Below are 25,203 nucleotides of genomic sequence, written 5' to 3' on the forward strand. Positions count from 1 at the left end.
CCTCTGAGTCCCTGAAAAGGGGCTGAGAGGCCTAGATGACGGGGAGGGTGGGCAGGCCAGCCTGTCTTTCTGGGCCATTCCACTCTACACCATTTGGGTCTCACCCCAGAATATGGTGCTCTCCCTCGGTGCAGACCCCCGGCAACCCCCAACAACAGCGGGAGGGATCATGTCCCTCCCACTGGGGCGAGTCCCTACCACATAGGGCGTCTAAACTAATAAATGCTCAAGTGCTGAGGCACTGCTGGGCATAGCAGGTGATATGACTTAACTGCTTTATTCCATTTAGAAGTCGGTCAGACTTTCAAACAAGGCCTCCCCAAAGGGTTTATAATCTAGTTTAAAGGCTGCAGATCCACACTGTGCATACGTTGTTACAGAAATCCAGAAAAACAAAGTCACTCCTCCCAAGGCCTCGGAGTGTCAAATGAGGAGAAATGTCTGCACTGCAAAGGCCTAAGAAGAGCTCACTGGAGCAACATGGCGAACCCGCGGGGGCTGGGCCAGTGGGCAGTCTGCCCCTCGGCCTGCAGCCCGCTCCCCAGATCTGCTCTGGGCTCCTCCAGGTACACTGTATCTGTCCGGACACCTTCACACCTGGGGCTCCGGGCCCCTCACCCTGACCTCCAGTGTGCCCCAGTGAACCTTCCCAGCGTCGAGACCCCAGCTTTCACCCGTGTGGTGCTCAAATTCTACCAACAGTGCTCGTGTTCCCAGTGTGTAAGCCGAGCACGGCCACAGACCACCGGCCCTGCCAGCCACCCACCTGGTGCTTCCGGGGTGCCTCAGGGCACAGGGGCAAGGGACACTTTTCAGGCAACCTGAAGAACAGAAGTCACTTTCACGTCTTTAAAACTTATCCCAAAGAAATATATTACTAACTGCAGTGGTTTCACTGGAGGCAAGTAAAATGAAGGTGGGCTCAGAAAGGAGGTATTTTTCTCTGCGTAACATCAGAAAACAATTTGGTTCCATTCAGCCTGACCACAAAACATCTGCTTATATTAACCCAGGGGCGTTAATATACCTGTATCATGAGTGATGAATGGAAATGTGCGAAGAATTACATAATGCTCTGCAGCCATTCTGGAACGAGTAGCAACAGCTCATGTGGGTGAAATAATGGATTAAACTCCTATTATAAAGCTTAATTCATTATTTTACCCTGAGGAAAAATTCCAAAACAGTGACTATGAATTATGACCACAATTTGCTATAACGCTGTCCAATTTAAAACCAATAGTGTGGCATTTCTTTTTCTTCATTTTCAAGGTTGAGCCTTTTAAATAAGATTCGGGTCAGTCAGACTGTAAAATATGGTACTTGGCTATGAGCCCCCATTAAGAAAGGAGTGAAGTGAACATCAAACAGCCTGTTATAACAGTGATGAACAGAACAGCCTTGAGCCCCATCCTCTTGCAATAACGCAATAAAAATTAAGGAGGGAGGCCCTGCTGGCTCTGATTGCCAGGGTCATCGATCTCATGATGCCGAGGTAGTTGGCATTATTAGGAATGGTCGCTGGCACGTTTTTGGACGATGCTTCCGTCAAGAGCACAAGGAAAGGCATGCATGGTGCTCCAGCCGTCGTTACGGAAGACAAGCCTCACGATGTGAATGTGTTTCTCTTACGCATCAGTTACATCACCCTCTGAACATGCAGGGAACGCAGGACCCCACGGGCCCAGTGATAATCTCTCACTGTTGGCAAGGAAACAGCCGCTGAGCAGATGCTATGTGCCCTGCACCCCGCTGGGCACTCATATATACATGACCCCATTCCTGACAACCACTGTCAACCTCCCAAGCTCAGGTTCAGTGAGCTCCTTGCCCCAAAATTACAGAGGATGTAAGTGATACAGAAGATTCAAAACTTGCTCTGTCTCAAAGCCCACATTGCTGCATCATCTCTCACTGGGGCCGAACATCTGCTGATCACAGATAACCTTGCTGCCAGCCCTCCTCTGGTCCAGCCCCCGTGCAGCCAACAACTTCTGAGCCCATGTCTGTGGATATTAACAAGCCGCTGCTGCTCACCACTGCCCGGTGGGGGTGGGGGGAAGGCAACTCCTCTGGCAAACAACTGCCTGCCATTCCTCTAGCTACTTCCTTTATGAAGTGGGGCAGCGTATTTTTAAAAAATCCTTAAATAGAAGCTTAGTTCTGCCTAAACACAAACGTATTCTTTCTTAATGAAGGGACAGTGCTATACATATTTTTATCTCTTAGCAAAGATAGGGTGGTCATGTTACATGATCTGGGGGAACACATGATATCATTTTCAGTAATAAACTTATTTTGTATAAATAAAGAATGATGAGATTTCAGAAAACTTGGCCATCCTCTGACTATAGGGGAGCATGATCAAACTGCCCTTTAGTCTGATGGCTTCTCCGCCTTGACCTGCTCCAGCCCTGTGTCCCAGGTGGCGTGTGTCCCTCTCCACCCTGTATGTGCCTTCAAACACCAGATGTCAGGGGTCTCCCACGGTCACGTCTCCAGCCGGAGCCCCAGGTCCGGGATCCCAGCGCCCACCAGACACCTCCCAGGACCCACACCTGCCCCTGACAGAGGGCATCATCCCCTGACTGCCGGCACCCTGCGTCCCCAGATTAGAAAGCTCCCGGCTCTTTCTCCTCCCTCTCTCTCTCACGCCCGGCTGTCCTCCCCAGATCACCAAGTCCTGCCCACTTCCCATTTCTCATCTCTGCCCTCACTGCCCGCCCTGGGTGTCACCCTCAACCTCTCCCGACTGGATTGGCCAGCGAGGACTGCTGCTTGGAGTCATGTGCAGGCCTTCGGGAGGCATGCTTGCTGGACTCGGGAACACCGAGCACTCTCCCCAAATTGGAGGTGCATCTGGACCATGACAGAAGCAGGGGCCTGGCAGGCTGCTTTAAGGTATCCGAGTCACTTCCTGGGCTCAGAATTATTTTTGTTTATCAAGGACACAGGGAGCTCTGCCTCTTGTTCCAAAGAGAGTCCCACAGCCTCTGAGAGAGCGCCCCCAGATCAAGTCTCAGGAAAGTCGTGGCTAATGGTATCATCACTGGAATCAGTGTCACGCTTCTGAGATGATTTAAGGGGAAACTCCTCATCCAAGAGAACGAATGTTCGTGAAACAGCCCCGAGTATAAAGCATGTATGAGGCTCCAGCGAGCAGCAGCTGCCACCTAATGTGGCCCTCCGATCCTGCCGTGAGCGCAGTACGCATACCCCAGCCTTTATTCTGCGCGCGCGCGCGCACACACACACACACACACACACACACACGGGCATGGCCCGGCACCCCCTCCCCCGCCCCAGGCCCTGCTGTAAATGGACCAGACTGGGCTCTGACCAGGTCTATTACTTTTCTTTTGAAATCCAACCAGAGATGATAAGCTGCCATTGGCAACTAGGGGATGGGTAACTAAAAGGTGTATTAGCAGTTAAAGTGGTACTTGTCATTTGCAGTCATTACTTATACTTTCTTCACATTATCACATACCAGCAAGTCAAACAATTAAAAAGCACCATAGCAGTAATTATAAAAGATTCATTTAGAAGACTATTTTACTGCTGCCAAAAAGACATCTAATATTAGCTATTTTAAGGCAATTTCTTCCTTAATTATACTATTGTAAATTTAAGGCATATGAAAAGTGTACTAAGAATTAGGAAATCAAGTGGAAAATTGTATCTAAACTATTTATAATTTTTAAAATTCAGTATAAAAATAAGGGTAAGAGCATTTAGGATGACCTTGTATTCAATGAAATATTCTTATTAAAACTAGTTAAAAATACACAATTAGGAAGAGAATAGCATTACCATTTGTATTTCTTCTGGGGATAATTCATCTTCACCTTTGCCATCTCCCCAGTTTCCCAATTCAGGTTGTGCTTCAACTGGAATCTTTTCTGTTTAAAAAATAAATAAACAGACAGAAAGCAAAATATTCACTTTACAACAGGCTGGCTTAGGAGGCAAGTATATTGAAAAACCTGAGATGAAGCAAAATTGTAGAGCTTTGTCCATATTCGATTATCTCTTGGTTAACATTCAAGTTCTGTGGCATGGTTCTTTACAACGTTTGGAGCCATGTTTTGTGTGTGTGTGTTGAAAGGGTAGCCACATACAGTTTCAGTACTGCTGTGATCTCAGCAATGGTCACAAACCAAATGGACGTTTTTCAGGACCAGTTTTCAAGTGAACTTTACTTCAAAACACATACACACTTACATCCCTCCCTCTGCTTTTTAAAGACTGTCAAATGTATGGGCAATTTCATTAAAATGTTTCCTATATTTCATTAAAATACAGGAAACAACACACTATCCCTCATCCCCTTCCCTCCCCAAAATAACCACTCATTGGTGCTGTGATTGGGTCTCGCAGGCTCTCTCTGGCATGTTCACATACTCCCTGCCTCCCCTGCCCCCACGTCAGCCTAGAAATAATTTATAGTTTTGCAAGTGTGGTATTAATAGTTTGCTTTTCACAGGTATATCAATGGTAACATATTGTTCTAAAACTTGGCTTTTATAACTTCACAGTGCATCTTGGGAATTTTCCTATGTCGCTCCACATAGATCTCCCTTGTTCTTTCATTTTAAAATATCTATTTATGTAGCTGCACCAGGTCTTAGCTGCAGCCTGTGGGATCTTTAGCTGCAGCATGAACTCTTAGTTCTGGCACCTGGAGTCTAGCTCCCTGACCAGGGATGGAACCTGAACGCCCTGCACTGGGAGCTTAGAGTCTTAGCCACTGAACCACCAGGGCGGTTCCTACCTCATTCTGTTAAGTTGCTGCATGATATTCCACTGTAAGGAATTCTCTGTGTAACTGTAACTCCACTGGTAAACCTTGAACTTTGGCTAGTGCATGTGCCAGTTCATGCTCTGGTGCAGTCTGGTGTATTTCAGGACAGGAAGCTGGGAACAGACTGCTGACTGGTGGTGTAGGAACGTTTTAATCTAGAGCATGTTTTCATCATGATCATATTACCATGGACCGGACCTCTGAGAGGGCAGACCAACAGCACAGCTCACAGAAGGGGCTGTGCCACCTGGGACCCTGAGGGTGAGGCCTGTGCGGCTCCTCTGGGGGTGGGCTGGGAGCAGGGGGGTGGGTGGATGTGGGAGCATCACTCTTGGGTGGAGGCTGTAATGGGGTCCTTCTTTCTGCAGGTGACTCTGGCTGCTGTCTCAGCAGAGCTTCTGGGCTTATCAGTGGGTCATCAAGTACTTAAAGGCAAATACCGCTTCTTTTCCTCCCGGATCTCAGTAAATTCCCATGGCTGCTCTCAGCCCCACTGAGACAGACAAAAGTCCAGAGTTTTTGTCTGGAGACTGATAAGGGAAACGAACACAATGATGGTGCCAATTTAGAGAAAGCAGATTAGGTAGACCTGTGTACAAAGTACAGTTATTATTCTGGATATGTCATCACAAAAAAACTCCATGTCATGCATGACTGTGCGAGTTTTTAGAAAATGGCTGGTTTTTTTTTTTTTTTTTGCCAGGAACTATCATTGTATTTATAAATGATAGTACATCCCAACCCTGCCAGAGCCCAGGCTTCTCTGTCCATGGAATTCTCCAGGCAAGAACACTGGAGCGGATTGCTATTCCCTTCTCTAGCCTCTACATCATACTTGACCTCATTATGGTATCCATCTTGAGCTTTTACTTCTATGTGTTTTAAGGATAAGAACACCAAAATTAGAAACAGAAACATCATTCACATCAGAATCAAGTATGAACCACTCTGAGCTAGAATGGAAAGTCTGTTAAGAGAACTCATGCTCCCCTTTGCAGCCACCTGGAGCCATCCTGACCTGCAGCAGATAAGAATCAACTTGAAGCACCGTGCCCCAAACACCAGTGCTCTACCCAGGCCTCCAGCCTGCCCCGATGCCGAGAGACCCAAGTTCCGACTCCGTGGTCCAGCACTCAAGGCCCTCTGCATTCTGGCTCCCCTGACCTTAAGGCCCACTCCTCCTCCCCTTTCTGTGAGTTTTACTCACCCAGAAGTGCTCTCCCCCACTGACCTGTGCTTTGTGGCCTCTGAGGACTTACTCATGCTGTTCCCTCTGCCTGGAACATTCTAAGCTTCCCCCACTTTTCAGGTCCAGACTCGTTTCTCAGGGCCACCACTACCTCCTAAAGTCCACTCTGCCCATTTAAAAATTGGGTTATCATTTTCTTACTGACTTGTAAAAATCCTTTCCATGTTCTAGATACAGATCCCTTATTAGGTATGTGATTTTCAAATATTCTCTCCCATTCCATGGGCTTTTTTCACTTTCTTTCCTTGTTAATTCTCTGTCAAATCTGAGGTCAGGAAGATTTAGCCCTATGGTTGGTTTTTTGTTTTTTTTTTTTTTTTCTTGGTAAGTTTTAAGGTTTTAGCTCTGTAAAGGCCTTTGGTCTATTCTGAGTTAGTTTTAATAAATGGTGTGACTCAAGTGTCAATCTTTGTTCTTCTGCATGTGGATATCCAATTTTCCCAGCACCATTTGTTAAAGAGACTATTCTTGCCCACTGGAAGGAAATCAACTGACCAGAGCCGCGTGGTTTTGCCTCTGGATTCTCAGTTCCGTCCCATTAACCCAAGCCCATGCTTGTGCAGGTGCCCCGTCCTGATCACTACTGCTCTGTTGTTGGTTTTGAAATGGGGAAGAGTGTGAGTCCTCCTACTTTGTTCTTTTTCACGACACTTTGGTTTTCTTGAGTTCCTTGCACTTCCTCACGATTTTAGAATCAACTTGTCAATTTTCACAAAGAAATCAGCTGGGATTCTTATAAGGAATGCGTTGAAATTGTGGATCATTTTGTGGTGTACTGCCATCTTAATGACATTAATTTTTCTGATTCATTAACTTGAGATGCTTTTCTATTTGTTTGCGTGTGAGTCGCTCCGTCGTATTCAACTCTGTGTGACCCCATGGACTGCAGCCCTCCAGGCTCCTCTGTCCATGGGATTCTCCAGGCAGGAATACTGGAGTGGGTTGCCATTTCCTTCTCCAGGGGATCTTCCCGACCCAGGGACTGAACCCGTGTCTCCTGTGTTGCAGGCAGATTTGTTACCATCTGAGCCACCAGGGAAGCCCCCTTTTATTTGCTTCAGTTCAGTTCAGTCACTCAGTTGTGTCCGACTCTTTGCAACACCATGGACTGCAGCATGCCAGGCTTCCCTGTCCATTACCCACTCGCAGAGCTTACTCAAACTCATGTCCATCTAGTCAGTGATGCCATCCAACCATCTCATCCTCTGTCAACTCCTTCTCCCACCTTCAATCTTTCCCAGCATCAGGGTCTTTTCTACTGAGTCAGTTATTCGCATCAGGTGGCCAAAATAATGGAGCTTCAGCTTTAGCATCAGTCCTTCCAATGAATATTCAGGACTGATCTCCTTTAGGATGGACTGGTTGGATCTCCTTGCAGTACAAGGGACTCTCAAGAGTCTTCTTCAACACCACAGTTCAAAAGCATCAATTCTTTGGCGCTTAGCTTTCTTATAGTCCAACTCTCATATTCATACATGACTACTGGAAAGACCATAGCTTTGACTAGACAGATCTTTGTTGGCAAAGTAATGTCTCTGCTTTTTAATATGCTATCTAGGTTGGTCATAGCTTTTCTTCCAAGGAGCGTCTTTAAATTTCATGGCTGCAGTCACCATTGGCAGTGATTTTGGAGCTCAAGAAAAGAAAGTCTGTCTCTGTTTGTATTCTTTCCCCATCTGTTTGCCATGAAGTGATGGGACCAGATGCCATGATCTGAGTTTTCTGAATGTTGAGTTTTAAGTCAACTTTTTCACTCTCCTCTTTCACTTTCATCAAGAGTCTCTCTAGTTCTTCTTAGCTTTTTGCCATAAGGGTGGTGTCATTTGCATATCTGAGGTTACTAACATTTCTCCCGGCAATCTTGATTCCAGCTTGTGCTTCATCCAGCCCAACATTTCATTTGATGTACTCTGCATATATAGTTAAATAGGCAGAGTGACAATATACAGCCTTGACATACTCCTTTCCCAAGTTGGAACCAGTCTGTTGTTCTATGTCCAGTTCTAACTGTTGCTTCTTTACCTGCAAACAGATTTCTCAGGAGGCGGGTAAGGTGGTCTGATATTCCCATCTCTTAAAGAATTTTCCACAGTTTGCTGTGATCCACACAGTCAAAGGTTTTGGCATGGTCAATAAAGCAGAAGTAGATGTTTTTTTGGAACTCTTTTGCTTTTTCGATGATCCAACGGATGTTGGCAGTTTGGTCTCTGGTTCCTCTGCCTTTTCTAAATCCAGTTTGAACATCTGGAAGTTCACGGTTCACATACTGTTGAAGCCTAGCTTGGAGAATTTTGAGCATCACTTTGCTAGCATGTGAGATGAGTGCAATTGTGTGGCAGTTTGAGCATTCTTTGGCATTGCTTTTCTTTGGGACTAGAATGAAATCTGACCCTTTCCAGTCCTGTGGCCACTGCTGAGTTTTCCAAATTTGCTGACATATTGAGTATGCTGTCACAGCATCATCTTTTAGGATTTGAAATAGCTCAATTGGAATTTCATCACCTCCAAAAGCTTTGTTTGTAGTGGTGCTTCCTAAGGCCCACTTGACTTTGCATTCCAGGATGTCTGGCTCTAGGTGAGTGATCACACCATCGTGGTTATCTGGGTCATGAAGACCTTTTTTGTATAGTTCTTCTGTGTATTCTTGCCACCTCTTCTTAATATCTTCTGCTTCTGTTACATCTATTTGGATCATGTTAAATTTCTTCCAACAACGATTTGTAGCTTTCAAAGTATAAACCTTACACTTTTGTTTATCCTTTTTGATGCTATCATAAGGGAATTCCTGCATTTTACATTTCATTTCTGGATTGTTCACTGAGTATACAGAAATGAAATTTTTGTATACTGGTTTTGTATCCTGCAACTTTGCTGAAACTAATTTACTACTTCTCTTTTATTGGTGGATCTCTTAAAATTTTCTGTATACAATACCAGGCTGTTTATAAATAGAAAATTCTTCCTTCCTAATTGCCTCTGCTATCTTGGTCAGCCTATTAATCGACTTCCAGTGTTCATCTGAAAAACAATCCTGCCAAACCTCAGAGTCAAGCAATGGATCTCTTCATAGCTGGTTCCACAAACCAACGTGCCAGACAATGCTCGGCCCTTTATACTAGGCTCCTGAAGTGCTCACAAGAAACCGTGGGCTACATGACACTGAAAAAAGTGGTGGCTCAGAGTTGAAGTAACTTGTCCAAGTGCAGGACAGCGACCAGACTGAAACCAAGGTTATGGTCTTTCCGTGACATCATGCTGCAACCAAGTGCTTCCCCTTCCCTCACCTCAGGAGGAGGGATGGCACATCTCCATGCACAGGAAATGGATAAAGGTGGGGTGCAGCAACGGTAAAGCTTTCTTTCCAGAAAAACAGACAAAATGAAGCAGAGAAAGCTTGTATACATGCAGTAACTTGTACATAAAGTGTGCACATTTTTAATGAGCACCAACTCAGATTTTATGACCCTTTGGGACTGTATGTAACCAGGAGAGAGATGACTGTGAAATAGGTGTCAGCTAATGACCATAGACAAAAGGGAGGCCGGGTGGAGCTGTGGGGACAGTGAGGCCAGCGGCAGCAGGGGCCAGGATGCCTGGGGGAGAGAGACGCCTGACTAAGCGGTGGGGGGGGGGGGGAGAGTCCCGAGACGCAGGGGTCTGCGTTTAGAAAGTGGGGGACTGGTGCTTGGCAGTGCCACTAACTGCCGCAGCTGGGACGCCGACGGCCTCCAGAGAGACCCTCTTCACACCACTCAGCTCCTCCACGTGTGCTGGCCAGAAGCTACGCAGCAGCGTGCTCTCGGAGTATTTTGTGGAGACGGCTTAGTCAGGAGATAGCTGCGTGATTATAAGCTATCCAAACAGTGACTTTAAGATAAAAACATAAACTGTGAGGGGTGGCGCTCTTCCACTCTGACCATTTGTTTTCTACCACCCAGAGGCGTTAAGTTCCTTTTGTTTCAGGAAATAGTTCCACGGCAACTAAAAGCAGTCAGTGTTCCAGAGAGAGTCTTCATTCATTCTTCCATTTACTCATTCTTTCATTCATTGTTTTGAACAAAGATTTAGTGAGCACCTCCTATGTGCCAGGTATTGTTCTGGGTACCAGTGTTACAACAGTGAACAAAGCACATACAGAAATTCTGTCCTCGTGGAATTAGGTTTAGTTGGGAAGACAGAACATAAAGAGTATAAATGAGTAAAACGTAGAAGGGTAGAGACAAGTGCTGGGGAGAAACAGCAGGGAAGACCGCAAGTGGCAGGAGGCAGAGCCCCTCATCCTCTTTCCACCAACCCTCATTCCTTGGGGATCCCAGCCTATCTCATGTGATCTACAGACCTGTCCTCTGGCCTCCAGATACATAAACCCAACTCCCTGTTCAAGCTCTGTGCCGGGCAGTCCCTAGCCTGTCCCTCCTCAGCCTCCCGCATCTCAGTGAAGGGCAGCCACCTTCTTCCCACTGTGAACAACCACAGCAGCCTTCCTTGACCCGCCTCCTCCTCACGCCCCACATCCAGGAAGCAGATTCTTTGCTCGACTTTCAAAATATATCCAGAATTCTCCCCTTCTCCCCCATGCCCTGGCTTCCCATGCTTAATGTGATCCGCCATCATCTTGTTTCGGGGAGACTTTAGCAGCCTCTTAACTATCCCTATTTTGCTTCCTGAGCCCCTGAACAATGTATTTCAACAAAGCGCCCGGAGGGACCCTGCCCAAACGTCGTCCTCTATGCAACGGTCCTCTCAGAGCCCTTCAGAAGGCTCATCTTAAGAAAAAACAAGTTCATGAAATCCACCTGAGAGGGCTGCTGTAAGGATGGTGGTGACGTATATGAAGGTTCAGTACAGTAGCCCGCTAGCACCCGGGAGGCGTGCAGTAACCGAGTACCACTGGGAGAGTATGGGAGAGGAGGCGAGGGGAGGAGGGTGAGGGGAGGAGGGGAGGAGGGTGAGGGGAGGAGGCGGGGGAGGAGGTGAGGGGAGGAGGCGAGGGGAGGAGGGGAGGGGAGGAGGCGAGGGGAGGTGGGGAGGGGAGGTGGGGGAGGGGAGGAGGGGAGGTGAGGGGACGAGGGGGAGGGGAGGAGGGGAGGAGGGGGAGGGGAGGAGGCGAGGGGAGGAGGGGAGGAGGGGGAGGGGAGGAGGCGAGGGGAGGAGGGGGAGGGGAGGAGGGGGATGGGAGGAGGGGGAGGGGAGGAGGGGGAGAGGAGGAGGCGAGGGGAGGAGGGGAGGGGAGGTGGGGGAGGGGAGGAGGGGAGGTGAGGGGAGGAGGGGGAGGGGAGGAGGCAAGGAGACTCGCGGGGCTCGGCACCCTGGGATCCACGTAAAGCAAGCGCTCACCCTGCTGCCCAGCTCTGAGGTATACAGTAAGCACGCATCCCCTACACAGGCGGCGACCCTGGCCAGACACAGGGACAGCAGACGTCCCCAGCAGCGCTCGTATACTCGCCTGTGCTACAGGCTTTACAGAGACACTGTGTTCATCCTCCGTGTGTCAGGAGGTGCTGTAAGTTGCGGGCAGGCCAGCAAACATGGAGACAGGAAGCATATAAACCCAGATGTGCACTGCACTGCCTCAGCTGGCTGACGGAGCCTGCTGACATCACACGCTCCACCCGAGGCAGGACGGTCAGGTCCACGTCAGGTCAGTGCTGACACAGGTGCAGGGGAGGCAGCGCCCTACCGTTCCTGAGACTGACAAGCAGAGATCGCTGATGTTTCCTCCGGGTTCTAAGGTTCCAGTCCCCACCCCACTGGTGAGTGGAGACTCAGGCCCTTTCTTTAGACCCTGCCGGCCCCCAGTGACCAGGCGACCCTCCCGCCCCACCCCTGAAGTGGTCATTAAGATCCAGCTGTGACCAAAAAAAGGCTGCTGCTTCCATGTTTCCTTCCCTTCATGCAAACGCAAGCACCACAAGATGTCCGGGGCTGTGGTCCTTCTTGTTCTGCTTTGTACTTTGGCCCAATGTCGTAAGGAAGAGACGCAAGGCACAATTTTAACTCATACCTGTATGTTCTTCAGGGACAGGTTTTTCTTCAGAGTCTTTTGATGGGCTCTGTGAAACTTTCTCCGAAGACATGGATTCTCTTGTCTTTGCGTTTGGTTCTGGTTCCAGTTTAGACCTAAAGATGAAAAATCAGCAGTCATATCACTTACTTACACAGCAGGATTCCGCCTGAAAACAGAGAGGAGTCACAGATGAGCCCTGCACCCTTGCCTTGCGGCCTCAGCTGGAGAGCAGAACCACGGCCCCGGGCCCAGCGACCGTCCTGACACAGTTCAAGGGGGGCGCTTATTACATGGCGGTCGACACTCCCTGGCCAGAGCCTGCAGCTGGAGGAGCGCCGTCAGCAGGCACCAAAGGAAAGGACGCAGGAACCCACCCTACCTCCTGACCCCACACGCGATGTGTGTCAGCAAGGGCGAGCCCACCACTCCAAGTTCAACAAACCCAAGAGCTGGTAGTCTCGCGCCAATGCAGAAGCGGGGTTGACTACATACACGCACATGTTACATAACACACATGATACATAAGTAACATCTTAAAACTGAACTGTAAAAAGCAGGAGTCTTCACACACCCACAGGGAGCAAGGCTGGTCTCAGGTCCCTCAGCCTCATCGCCCGCCCTGGCCCGGGGCTTGCTCCAACAGTGTATTCTCTTCCATCCGCAGGGCCAGGCGAAATCTCACCTGCCTCGCCTCACTCTCCCGCCTACAGAAGGCCTCCTCTTGCCACTCTGCGCCCAGCGCCTGTCTTTCCCCAGCAGTCACTGCAGGCTGGGATGATCTTGCCCCATCGTTTGTTCATTGCCTGCCTTGTTCCACTGGAGCATGTGCTCTGGGAGCAGGGCCCCTGACTTTGTAAGTCATGGCTGCTGTGCGGCCCTGGCTTCGAGGTGAGTGTGCGGCATTCGGTGTTTAATAAATACAGGGTGAATGAATGGATGCTTTATAATTCTCAGTGCATCGTTAATAAGAGGAGAAAAATTTGGTTAAGCGGCCTTGTATTGGAACTCATACAGCACTATGAAAACTGTAGGCAGATTGCTAAAAAAGACCTATGATAGCTTCCATGTTATGAGGCAGAAAGACTAAAAAAGAACAAAGCAAATGCGTATCAGGATGATATTACTAATGCCAGCTAACATTTATTAAGGGCTTATCGGGTACTGGGCACTCTTCTAAGCAACTTTATATGCATAAACTTAAGTTAATGCCATACATCCCTATGGCAGTTACTAGTATTAATGGTCTTTTCACAGAGGAGGAAAGTGAGGTGCGGGGAACTCAAGAAACTTGCCTGGGCCAAACAGTGAGTACATAGTAGGGCTGGGATGTGGCCTCAGGGAACCCATCTTGGAGGCCACACTCTGAACAACCAACTGCCCCATGAAGAGGAGGTTCTGTCCACCAGGTTCTGTGAGAAGGGACTGCAGTGACCAAGAGAGGCTGAAAGACTAGAGTCAAAGCTGGATGGGTACTTGACTCTGCAACTTTCTAGAGTCATATATACCGAAACACACATTGCATTTCCAAAAAGGATGTCTCTTCCCAATAACCTGACCACAGAGGCCATTTTCATGGGTTTTTTTTTTTTTTTCCCCCCCAAAAGACTAGTGTTCTAAGAAAGGCTGTTAAGGAACTGCTCCTCTACAACAGTAACAAAAGAACTGTTGAGTAATTATATTATCAATCACACTAAGGGCTCCAGTTACTGAGGCGGAATAACACTCACTCTAAAATGTATACACCTTGAAACAATAACAACCACTTATGGTGGCTCAGTGGTAAAGAATCTGCCTGCAGTGTAGGAGACCTGGGTTCAATCCCTGGGTCAGGAAGGTCCCTTGGAGAAGGAAACGGCCACCCACATCAGTCTTCTCACCAGGATAATCCCGTGGACAGAGGAGCCTGGTGGGCTGCAGTCCATGGGCTCGCAAAGAGTCAGACGGGACTGAGAGACCACCATTTTCACTCTCACCATCTGTCGGTGTTTCTGGGGCCAGGAACCTGGGAGCAGCTTGGCCAGCAGGATCTGACTCACACGGGCCCCGCCATGGGGTGGAGGGCCCGCCACCTGCAGGCCTGCCTGGGGCCGGAGGAGTCCCTTCCCAGGAGGTTCATTCTCACAGCTGTGAGACGGTCCTGGCAGGAGCCTTGTCTCTTCCTCATGGGCACATCGATGTGTCACTGGGCATGGTAGCTGGCTTCCCCCAGAGCAAGCAGTCTCAGAGACCACGGCAGAAGCTCCGGTGCCTTTTATAACAGTCTCAGCCTCCGTTCACAACAAACTGTCATTTCTGTCATACCCACTGTCCAGGCGGTTGCAACGGTCCACTCAGGTGCAAGGAGAGGGAACACAGGCCACACATCTCGCTCTCAGTGAAGCAAGAGCAAAATCACATTTTAAGTAAGACCATGTGGGCTGCAATGTTTGGGTTCAGCCGTCTTAGAAAAATACATTTGACATTCTAAGTATCACAGATATGCACAAAGATGAACAGAATGTCACAGAAGACACACAAATGGCCAATAGAGCGGAGGAAAAGGTGTCAACAACATGGGGTAACAACACCAGAGTGAGACACTGTGACAGTGCCACTAGACTGGCTTAGAAAAGTCACCGTCTCCAAACCCTGGTGAACACAGGGAGCAACACTAACTCTCACACTCTGCTGGCGGGAGGGTAAAATAGTAAGGCCACTTTGCAAAACCCAAGACAGCTCCTTAGCTTAAGAAACATCTCCACGTTGACAGAGCAGCTCCACTTTTAGGTATTTACACAAGAAAAATGAAAAGATATAGCCACACACAGATCTATCCAAGAATGTTCATGGCATCCTTATCCATAACAGCCAAAACAGTAGAAACAACTGAAATGTCCACCAACAGGAGAATGGATAAACCAACTGTGGTAAATTCATGCAGTACAATGCTATTCATTAATAAAGAAGAAAAAACTTTGGATAAACACAACATGGATAACAAATCGGTTAAGCCAAAAAACCAGTTGAAACCATAACTGAAAAGAAAAACACAAAACAAGGGTCTATCCTATTTAACATTAAATGTATAAATATGATTATTCATTACTTACTCCCTAACATCCTACCTCAAAGATTAGTTTTGGGATTTAGTATGTGGCAACCTGACACCTTGGGCTGCTCAGGTGATGCGAGTGGAAAAGAACGTGCCTGCTAACGCAGGAGACATATTCCTATCCAATCGGGCTCATGATGCCCTAGTTTATTAATGGGTTATAATCTGCTATCATTTATTTTGATGCTCAGATTGTCTTTAATTTGGTCACTGGCAGCTTTCAAACTGGTTTATGTCCTTTTTGCAGGCCCCATCACTCTCTGAGCCTTCCCTTGCTTTCTGGTACAACATGCTCCAAGTTCATTTTATACTTTCCCTGACCCAGCCCCAGACTCAGCCATTTCTGCAAGGAGCCCCGGTTCCTGGAAGCTGAAATTGCTGTTTAGAAGCCAAGATCTGAGTGCTAAACACGCTTACTGCCTCCGGGATGTCAGTGTGTCCAGGCCTTCTCAGTGGACAGAGCCAGAAAATCTGTCTGCTTTTGCAGACCTAGACACGCACACACGTTTACGACCACATTTCATTTCTATGTCCACCTATGTAAATTGAAAACCATGAGTTCACACCAGTCCTGTTCATTCTAATCCAATTTTCCTTTCACTCCCCTGAGAGTCTGAACCTGGCTTCCATTATCCTTATACGTTTATTATTTGATCGATCCCCTGCACACAACCTATCTGCCTCTTCCACTGCCGCTCGTCCCCCCTGTCCTAGCTCAGGCTCCTACTGCCCACGCTGAGCCAGCCCTCCTAAGGCTTGCTCAGACTCTGAGCTGCCCTGGAAAACATCCCCATAGCTGTGGACATCCCCCCTTACTCTGACCCACTCCATGGCTGCAGGACTTAATTGTTCAGGAAGGAGAGGGGCTTAACTGACTTTTAAATAAAGGGTTCCATTAATATCTTCATCCTTTGTGTCCAGAGTATGCCAATGTGCCAGTTTTTAATTCAAAATGAACAAAGGACTGCAATGCAGCAGACTTAGACGAAGTTGAGCGCTTTTTCTTTTTTCAGTGATAAAAACAGATCTAATTATACACAGAATGTCTATTGAAATCCTCAGGGAAATTACAAATTAACTAGTTGGAGGCAATTTGAAAAATGCAATTTTTAAAAAGTCATCAGAAAGATCAGTTTATGCTCCATGATTTACTTTAATTGATTTCTCTAACTGAAAGCTGAGCATTTCAAAACTGCAATCAAAACAGTTTCCACCTGGCCAACATCTGTTTCCAGGTCCCTTATTTGAAAACTCTAGGATTTTATATAAAATTTGGGAAGAACAGAAGGATAGAGAGGACGGGGAGGAAAACAGTTTTTCCAGGTCTAAAACAAGAAATTACGTCAAAGAAGTTCTTTGAAAACCTTAAATAAAGCGGTACACAAATATTAGAGAAAAGTGGTAAGTATTCCAGAGAGCAAGGAGATCAAAACAGTCAATTTTAAAGGAAATCAGTCCTGAATATTCACTGGAAGGGCTGATGCTGAAGCTGAGGCTCCAGTACTTTGGCCACCTGATTCAAAGAACTGACTCACTGGAAAAGACCCTGATGCTGGGAAAGACTGAGGACAGGAGGAGAAGGGGACGACAGAGAATGAGATGGCTGGATGGCATCACCAACTCTATGGACATGAATTTGAGCAAGCTCTGGAAGTTGGTGATGGACAGGGAGGCCTGACCTGCTGCAGTCCATGGGGTAGGAAAGAGTCGGACACGACTGAGTGACTGAACAACAATAACAGTGCTCTCAACAAAGGCTCTAGGTAGAAAGGAGACAACGCGCACTGATCCTCAGTACTGCAGCACTCTCGCTTCAAGGACGGCTGTCGGACTAAGGTGCCACCAGGGCACAGGTCTCCCGGACTCCCCTGGACTCCTCCAGAGCAGGAAATGCATCACATCATCTAAGCCATCTTCACACTTACTGATATTTACTGGGCATGTACTTCACACTGAGTGATTTTCAGGCCAGTGCTACTCAAGTGTGATCCACAGACCAGTATGAGACTATGAACTGTTTGTTACTGGTCTGCTATGAGTAAGTACAAAAATGAAGAATAAGCATTGAGAAGCATTTATGGCAGTTTGATACTGCTGTTTGATCAGGGGACTCCTGTCTCTGAACAGGGTTTAGACCAGTTCAACTGCTATCAAACTACTGTGGTGGGTCGCCTGAGTGGGGGAAGAGGGACAGAGAACATAAGTGTGTACATATGAAGGGCACTCCAGGCAAAGAAATCAGAAAGGATGAAGGCACAAGAATGTCAAAGGACACAAGTAGTCAGCTTTGGTCAGAGCATAAATCCATGGGGGCCAACTGAAAGAACAAAGTATTATGGCCCTGGAATGTCATGCTGTGAAGGTCAGCTTTGTAAGACACTGGAGAGAGGGAGTGCCGCAAGTATACGTCTGTTTCAGGCAGGGGCCTTCTGGGGTAAGGAGAGGAAAGAACTAGAAGGGAGGGCTGGAATACACTGAGGCAGGTCACACGGTTATTTCCCTCAAGGTCCTCTGCTCAAAGTAATTGGCACAGGGCAGCTATCTGACAGGAGATGAGGCTGAACTTCACAGCCTAAATGAGAACAATTCCCATCTGACTGATCTTAATTTGTCCAAACCTCTGCTGAGAACCAGGAGCTGAGGAGGCAGCAGCAAGAGCCCCCTTCTTACCTTACTCAAGGGACCTGCTAAGTCTCAAGGGTCAGGGACTGCCTAGGATCAGGAAGCAGAAGTTAGCATCTCTCTTAGGTGGGCATGAGACCCACTGACCACACCCCATCTCTATGCACACCGCACACCATCAGAGCCCTTCTTTCTCCTCTGGGACCTGCTTTGGGCAAACACTCTGCCTGCCCTCCTGCCTGAACCATTCTTCCTTTCTGATCCTTTACCCAGATTATTTTCATTCAACCTCCAACACAAAGCCCATCATTTGAGATAACCCTGGTTAATCTGACCTTCAAATCTGAATTCAGCTGTGTGACACTGGGCAAGTAACCCAAAGTTCTGGAGTCTCGATTTCCTCTATAAAATGAGATACTAATAATTACTAACAAAGCGGCCGTGAGGATTAAATGAAATAAACATACTGCCTGACACATGGCAAACGCTTAACAGCAGATAACAGTACAAGTTAACATGTGTTAACCACTCACTACTCCTTGGGAGAAAAGCCATGACAAACCTAGACAGCATATTAAAAAGAGGAGACATCACTTTGCTGACAAAGGTCTACAGAGTCAAAGTGACGGTTTTTCCAGTAGTCATGTACAGATGTGAGAGTTGGAGCATAAAGAAAGCTGAGCACCAAACAATTGATGCTTTCCAACTGCGGTGTTGGAGAAGACTTTTGAGAGTCCCTTGGACTGCAAGAAGATCAAACTAGTCAATCCTAAAGGAAATCAACCCTGAATATTGGTTGGAAGGACTGATGTTGAAGCCGAAGCTCCAATACTTTGGCCACGCCAACTCATTGCAAAAAACCCTGATGCTGGGAGAGATTGAGGGCAGGAGGAGAAGGGATGACAGAGGATGTGATGGTGGATGGCTTCACCGACTCAATGGACATGGGTTTGAGCAAACTCTGGGAGAGATGGTGAAGGACAGGGAAGCCAGGCATGCTGCAGTCCATGGGGCTGCAGAGTCGGACATGACTTAGGGACTGGACAACAACAAACAATGAACAACAAAGGATATCCAATTGTTCTAGCACTCATGTTAAAAAAGACCATCCTTGTTCCACTAAAATCGCTTTGTACCTTTGTGGAAAATCAACTGACCAATATATGTATGTCTCTCTATATAGACTCAAATTCCAGCTCTGCCACCTCCTGGCTAAGGGACGTGGGTGAGTCACCCCACTTCCCAAGCCTCAGCCTCCCCATGTGTAAGATGAGGGTCATCGCAGTACCTGCCTCCTGGGGCTGCTGTGAGCTAGAAAAGTGTCCAGCACGGTATGTGCCCAGAGAATCCTGGTCACTGCAGTTAGTGAGGAAACTGAAGCTTTACAAGCATCGAGCTCTACAAACTTTGGGCTTCCTTCATAGCTCAGTCAGTAAAGAATCTGCCTGCAGTGCAGGAGAGCCAGGTTTGATTCCTGGGTCAGGAAGATCCCCTCGAGAAGGAAATGGCAACCCACTCCAGTATTCTTGCCTGGCGAATTCCATGGACAGAGGAACCTGGTGGGCTACAGCCCATGGAGTCACCAAGAGTCGGACACGACTTAGCAACCAAATCATCATCTACAAACTTTAGTCGCTATTACTATCATTACTATTGTTAATGAAAGAACACAATGAAGACAATACTCACAATCTTTTCTTGTCCACCACTCGCTTGACTCGGATGGCTCTTTGTTCTGAGTAAAGTTTACACACTCCTGTCCAATGGAAAATACCAGAGACCATTTAAAACTGCTTCTCAGGCAAATACATACAGTGAGACATTACAGTCTTCAGCTAGCAAAGCTAAAGGTTGCATCCCACCTATTGTGAAATGCCACATGTGACCTTTAAGAAAAAATGAAATACTTTTTAAATAATCTTCAACGAAATCCAAAACAGCAGTCCTGTGGTCCTTCACTTGCTGAGAGTGTATCTCCTTGTGGGCTGAAACAGAAAAGGACAAGATTCAGGGCTCTGTATTCAATTACACTGAAGAACAATTCATCAGCTTCCTTACAACAGCTTCTTTATTAGATGTATTCTTAAAAACACAGCCATAAAACAAGTCCTGTGTCAAGCGACATTTCATTTTTAAAAGAGTGAGATTTATGAGGCTTTGCTAGAGTAAAAGATTAAACCTGCAGAAAAACTACAGTCAAATAATTTATGGTTTATTACAAAGGGATCGTGTTTGACGTGGGCCATTTCTTGAGAGCTGACCCTGTGTGTGTTAACAGGATCCAATGCTCAAGCTGACCTTCAAGGAACGTTTTCAATCAGACTCGGAGCACACACTCCCCTCTGCCTGCCCGGCTGCCTGTCAGCTTGGGCTTCTCCGTCCTCTTCCCTCAGCCACTCACATTCACCTCAGACACTGAGTGAAACCTTCCTTCTCCCGGAAGCCTTGCCTCTCTGAGCCATGAGGATGCCTTTCTCCTGTGAATCATGACTTCTTCTTAGAGTCTGTGTCAGCTGTATTTTGGTAGAGGCTGAGTAACTATGGTGTGCAGGCACCCTGCCAGTACTTTACATAAATTACTGCTAATGGCCCAAACAATGCAGAAGACGATTATGATTATGCCTGTTTTACACACGAGGAATCCGTAAGGAGCCCAGAGTCACATGGTTTGGTACTTATTCCTCATTGTATTAATGTGCATGTATTTTCAAGGTATCTCAATGAATGTCCTTAAGGGTAGGGGGCATGATCTGTTTTTACCACAGGGCTGTTGCTGAATCTGAGGTTCACATGAGGAATTCAGAGGATTCATAAAATTATACACAAAATTTGATGCATGTGTGTATTTCTTTGTGGCAGAAAAGTCTACAGTTTTTTTTTTTTAAGTCTACAGCTTTCATCAGACTCTCCAGTGGTCCATCAGGGTTCAAAAGGAAGCTACCTAAACCAAAGTTTGGGCTGAGCGCAGCAGCATCTGGCCATTGAATTCTACGCGATGTAATGTAATGTAATGTGCATCTGATTAAGCAAATTAAAAGAGAATCAAGGAAGACACTTAACTTGGGAAGCCATCTCAGTGGCCCAGTAAAAATTCAACATCAATGAAAGTGAGATGATAGTAGTAACCCTAAGGCTAGCTATTGTTCTGAAGGTGCTAGAAGAATTTAATTTTCATGATGACTCCAAGAATGGGCTTCCCCGGTGGCTCAGATAGTAAAGAGTCTGCCTGCAATGCAGGAGGCCTGGGTTCAATCCCTGGGTTGATCCCAAGAAATATGCCATAAAATTGTCTCCATTTTATAGATGAAGAAACTGAGACCCAGGGTGACTAAGTGACTTGCCCAAGGCCACATGGCCTGAACATGTGGAGCCGACGTGGGTGCATACGCAACCAAGGCTCCAGAGCTGTCCTCTTCACTCAGAGAGTCTGTCACTATAGTTTAATAATCCAAGTAGAGAGCTCAGGGTACCTTCATGTGTCCTCATTTACATGCCATCAACCGATGCCCTACTCAACGCCGCCCAGAACACAGGCACGCCCGCACACACCTCTACACTTGAGGCATCTTCTCTGACCCTGGTCCCAAGGTAAACTCTTGGTTCTGTCTGGAGAGGTCCTTTCCACCTCCCTCTTCCCATCTGTTTAACTTGAATCATGGCCTTTGCATGATTTTTAACAGCTTAGGTTAAAACACTAATGAGGAAAAAGAAGACTTTGAAAGTGCTGAAACTGAAACCTAAATCAGAGCCCAGGAGCGAGCTTTAACGGCTGTGCCACATGCATCCCGCGGTACGTAATCGCGAGAAGGCTGCTGGCTGCCTCTGTCAGGGCACGCACCTTGAGTTCTCAGCTGCTGGATCGCTTCTGAGCAGGTCCGCATGAAGGTCTGAGCGTCCTGGTCTATCTGGTCTCGTTCTGTGTCTGTCATTCTCCCGTATTCAGACATGACATGACTGACGGAGAGAGAGAGAGAAGGACGAAATGAAGGGACAGCAGCAAATGCCCACACGTGGAGTCTGGATCGGGTGTGAAGGGGAGAACAAAGCTCCCTGTTGAAATGACCGCTAAGCTGAGACTTGAAGGATGAGGAGGAGCTGGCCACACTAACAGGTGGGAGATCGCTCTAGACAGTGGAACCAGCGCATACGAACCTTACAGCCCTGAACTCCATTTTCCTGACCATTCTCTCTTGACCCCATCCAAGCAGCCTTTTGCCCTCATCCCCCCACTGTGGTCGTCACTCTCTAAGGTCACCACTGGGGTCATCATTCCCCCCAAGGTACTTTCCACCCACTGGAAATGCTGGTGGCTCCCCTTCCCTGATCTGTTTTCTCCTGTCTCCAGACCACATTCTTTCCTGGTTCCCTCCCACCTCCCTGGCTGTTGGTTCCCAGGCTTTTTGTTGACACCTTTTACCCATGGGTTTCCCTGGTGCCTCTGACAGTAAAGAATCCACCTGCAATGAGGAAGACCTGGTTTCGTTCCTTGGGTTGGGAAGATCCCCTGGAGGAGGGCATGGCAACCCATGAGAATCCATGGGGTTGCAAAGAGTCGGACACACCTGAGTGGCTAAGCATAGCACACCCTTAGTCCCTGAATATCTCTGTTGTCCACACTGCTCCCTTGGTGAGTTCGGCTAGGCTAGTGGGTTTTTTTTTTGTTGTCAGTTTTACACTGACAGGTCCCAAATTTATATCTTTAGCCTGAACCTCTTCTAGAACTTGAGATGCATATATCTAACTGCTGGCTCAGTATCTCTATTCAGATGTTTAATCTGTATTGCAAATATGCCCCACACTGAGCCCGCAGCCACTCCAAGCCTGCGTCCCACTTGTGTTGCGGGCAATCCCATTCCTTCTAGCTGCTCAGGCCTCAAACCTGGGATCATCCTGGCACCTCTTTTTCTCTTTCAGTTCACAACTAATCCATTAACAAATCTCATTGGCTCTAACCTCAAAACACTACCAGAATCTGACCTCTTGTTATCCCACCCACTGCTAACCCCTCTGGGCCATGTCACTGGGATCCCAAGGCTGGACCATAACTGCAGCTGTCCAGCTGGTCTGTCGTGTCTGGCGAGCTCCTCCCCTGATGCTTCTAATGCACCAGCCTTACCGCTCCTGTTACATAGTAAGTCAGATCCTATCAATCCTCTGTACAGACGTCCAGTGCTTCCCACCTAAGAGCAGAAGCCAAGGCCCTTATAAGAGCTGCACGAGTCTTAAGGCGGCTCACACGCTCTGGCTCCTGCTCTCTCTGGGATTATCTTCAGCTACTCACCTCCCCTGCTCCAGCTGCCTCGGCCTCTGTGCACTTCCTGGAACATTACAGCCGTACCCCCGCACCAGGACGTACACTAGCTGGCTGTCTTCCCCGGAATGTCCTTTCCCTGGATGAGATCTCTATGAACTGACTGCTTACTTCTTGCAGGTGTTTACCCAAAGTCCCTGCATCTTAATAAGCTACCTTTATACACTTGTATCCACCCTGAGTTTCTATCTTCCCTTCTCCACTCCCCCTAAAATACTGTGCTCCAACATTCTATGTTTTACTCATTTTGTTTCTTTTCTATCTTCCCCTCCAAAATACACATTCCATAAAGGTGGGGGCATTTCTCTGTTTGTTCACTGCTGAATCCCCATCATCACCAGCAATCCTAGGATTTAGTAGGCTGATAAATCAGTGGATCAATAACCAACTACTTTCAGAATGACCTCACTTAGTGCGTGAGGCCGATGTGAGAAGCCTGACACACAGTTACAGCTGTGCTCCTTAACAGGTCACTCCTGGACTGCTTGCATCCCTACCCCTGAGACCTGCAGGGACCCCACTTCCAGAGCCTCCCCTGGAAATATGGAGGTACAGAGGCCCCGGGAAAGTGTCCCGCCTAGGACAGGCCCCCAAGAGAAGAGAGAGAAGCCTGGGGCCAAGCAGGAGGCCAGTCTCCTCTCCTCTCCTCTCCTCTCCTCCCTTGGTGCGGCTCCTCCTCACCCCCAAGTCCAGTGTCCACCCTCTCTGGGCAAGCGCTGGAAGGAGAGAAGGCAGCCCGTAGGTTCCTGGAGAAGGGATGGCCTTCCCTCGGTGATTGACAGACGGGTATTTCCCTAACACCCCGCCCTCCGCAGGATCTTGTTTCCTTAACTAGTTTGGCTTAACACGGTAATCCTGACAGAAATGTGCTCTGAGGAGGAAGACCCCAGAGAGGGGAAGGGGGTCAGGGGCCGGGCAAGCAAGCAAGCTCAACCTTCCCCCCAGCTCCCCAGTCTGGCGGCGGAGAACCGAGAGCTGTGAGCACAGAGGCGCAGTCAGTGCTGCCCCTCAAGACACCGGCTCACCGGAAACCGGAAACGGAAACGGAGGCTAAGGGGTCAGGGGCAGATAAATGAGACGGGCGCTCACTTCCGAGTGGCGAGGCAACCCATGGACAGAGCCGATCTACAAAACAACCAGTTTCAGGAACGTGAGATTAACGTCCTCCTTCTCTGTTTTGACTTAACGGAAACTCAGCTCAGTGAAACTAAAAAGGCCTAAAGGTTAATTTGATAAAACTGATTATACTCAATTAAAAGGCTGTGTTCCTTTAGGATACATTATATATTAACCTTTTAAATTGGAAATTGCCAGTATGGTCATTTTAGTAGTAATAACGACAAAAACCAAGAAAGTCCCCCCCCTCCCCCAACAGGTGGTACAGTTTTGTCGTTAGGATATTGAGGAAAGGGTCTATCTACCAGAAGTGGTGAAATTATTTTTCAATTAAAATAATTCAAGAGATCTAGCCAGAGGCTATTTAGGTTACTTGCTGTTCTGCTCTAGTAAAATGTCATTATTTAAAAAAAAAAAACTAAATGGGTCAATAAAGTCTGAGTTCTACATTATGGAAAAAATTATAGCTTCCTAATTATGTCAAACTAACATAGCCTTGTGGGTCTGAAGGCAATATTTCTCTCAATTCCACAATCACACTCTATCTAAAATGTTCCCAGTGAGGCAGGAGATAGATGGACCCCCCCAGGATGAATAGCTGGAGTCCATTCCCAGCACTTCAAGATGAAAATAGCACAACAATTGGGAGAGAAGGCTGGGCCCTGCCCAGATAAAAGACAAGAGACTACAGATTTCTCATTCTCAAAGTCAAGGAGAACTTCCTGACTAGAAAACTCCTTGTGGTCAAAAGGTGAGGCCGAGGGGTCAAGGTTACCCACAGGCCTCTCTGCTGGAATCCATCTTGGCTGTGAGATGCATGTGCATACATGGGAGGATGTGTTCTGAGGCAAGGTTCTGAGGATGGGTTCTGAGGCAGACTCAGAACCAAAGGAAAATGACAGGCCAAAGGAAATCTGGAAGAAATGCCCCATATAAGTGATTTAAACCACTCCGAGGGTGGGACACTCTCTGAGTCCACCCACGTGTCTATCCACAGGTACTG

The 25,203-nt window shown here is 47.6% G+C and overlaps 2 protein-coding genes across 4 annotated transcripts in view; one reads left to right on the top strand and one right to left on the bottom strand.

The window, feature by feature from the left end:
* The window catches only part of NSG1 (neuronal vesicle trafficking associated 1), a 47,959-nt gene extending 41,592 nt beyond the window's left edge, over positions 1 to 6,367 (top strand). The window contains exon 6 of the mRNA XM_065913907.1: positions 5,803 to 6,367. The gene's annotated coding sequence lies outside the window, so the exon portion shown is untranslated. The remainder of the gene's footprint in view (positions 1 to 5,802) is intronic.
* The window catches only part of STX18 (syntaxin 18), a 110,060-nt gene that overhangs the window by 8,620 nt on the left and 76,237 nt on the right, over positions 1 to 25,203 (bottom strand). For all 3 annotated transcript variants that reach the window (XM_065913902.1, XM_065913903.1, XM_065913904.1), the window contains 5 exons: positions 21,612 to 21,727; positions 19,681 to 19,758; positions 19,463 to 19,529; positions 12,058 to 12,173; positions 3,814 to 3,902 (listed from right to left, as the gene is read on the bottom strand). In XM_065913902.1, the coding sequence (XP_065769974.1) occupies positions 3,814 to 3,902; positions 12,058 to 12,173; positions 19,463 to 19,529; positions 19,681 to 19,758; positions 21,612 to 21,727 (466 nt within the window). The remainder of the gene's footprint in view (positions 1 to 3,813; positions 3,903 to 12,057; positions 12,174 to 19,462; positions 19,530 to 19,680; positions 19,759 to 21,611; positions 21,728 to 25,203) is intronic.

This window comes from Muntiacus reevesi, chromosome 22 (assembly GCF_963930625.1).
Source record: "Muntiacus reevesi chromosome 22, mMunRee1.1, whole genome shotgun sequence".
Taxonomy (NCBI): Eukaryota; Metazoa; Chordata; class Mammalia; order Artiodactyla; family Cervidae; genus Muntiacus; species Muntiacus reevesi.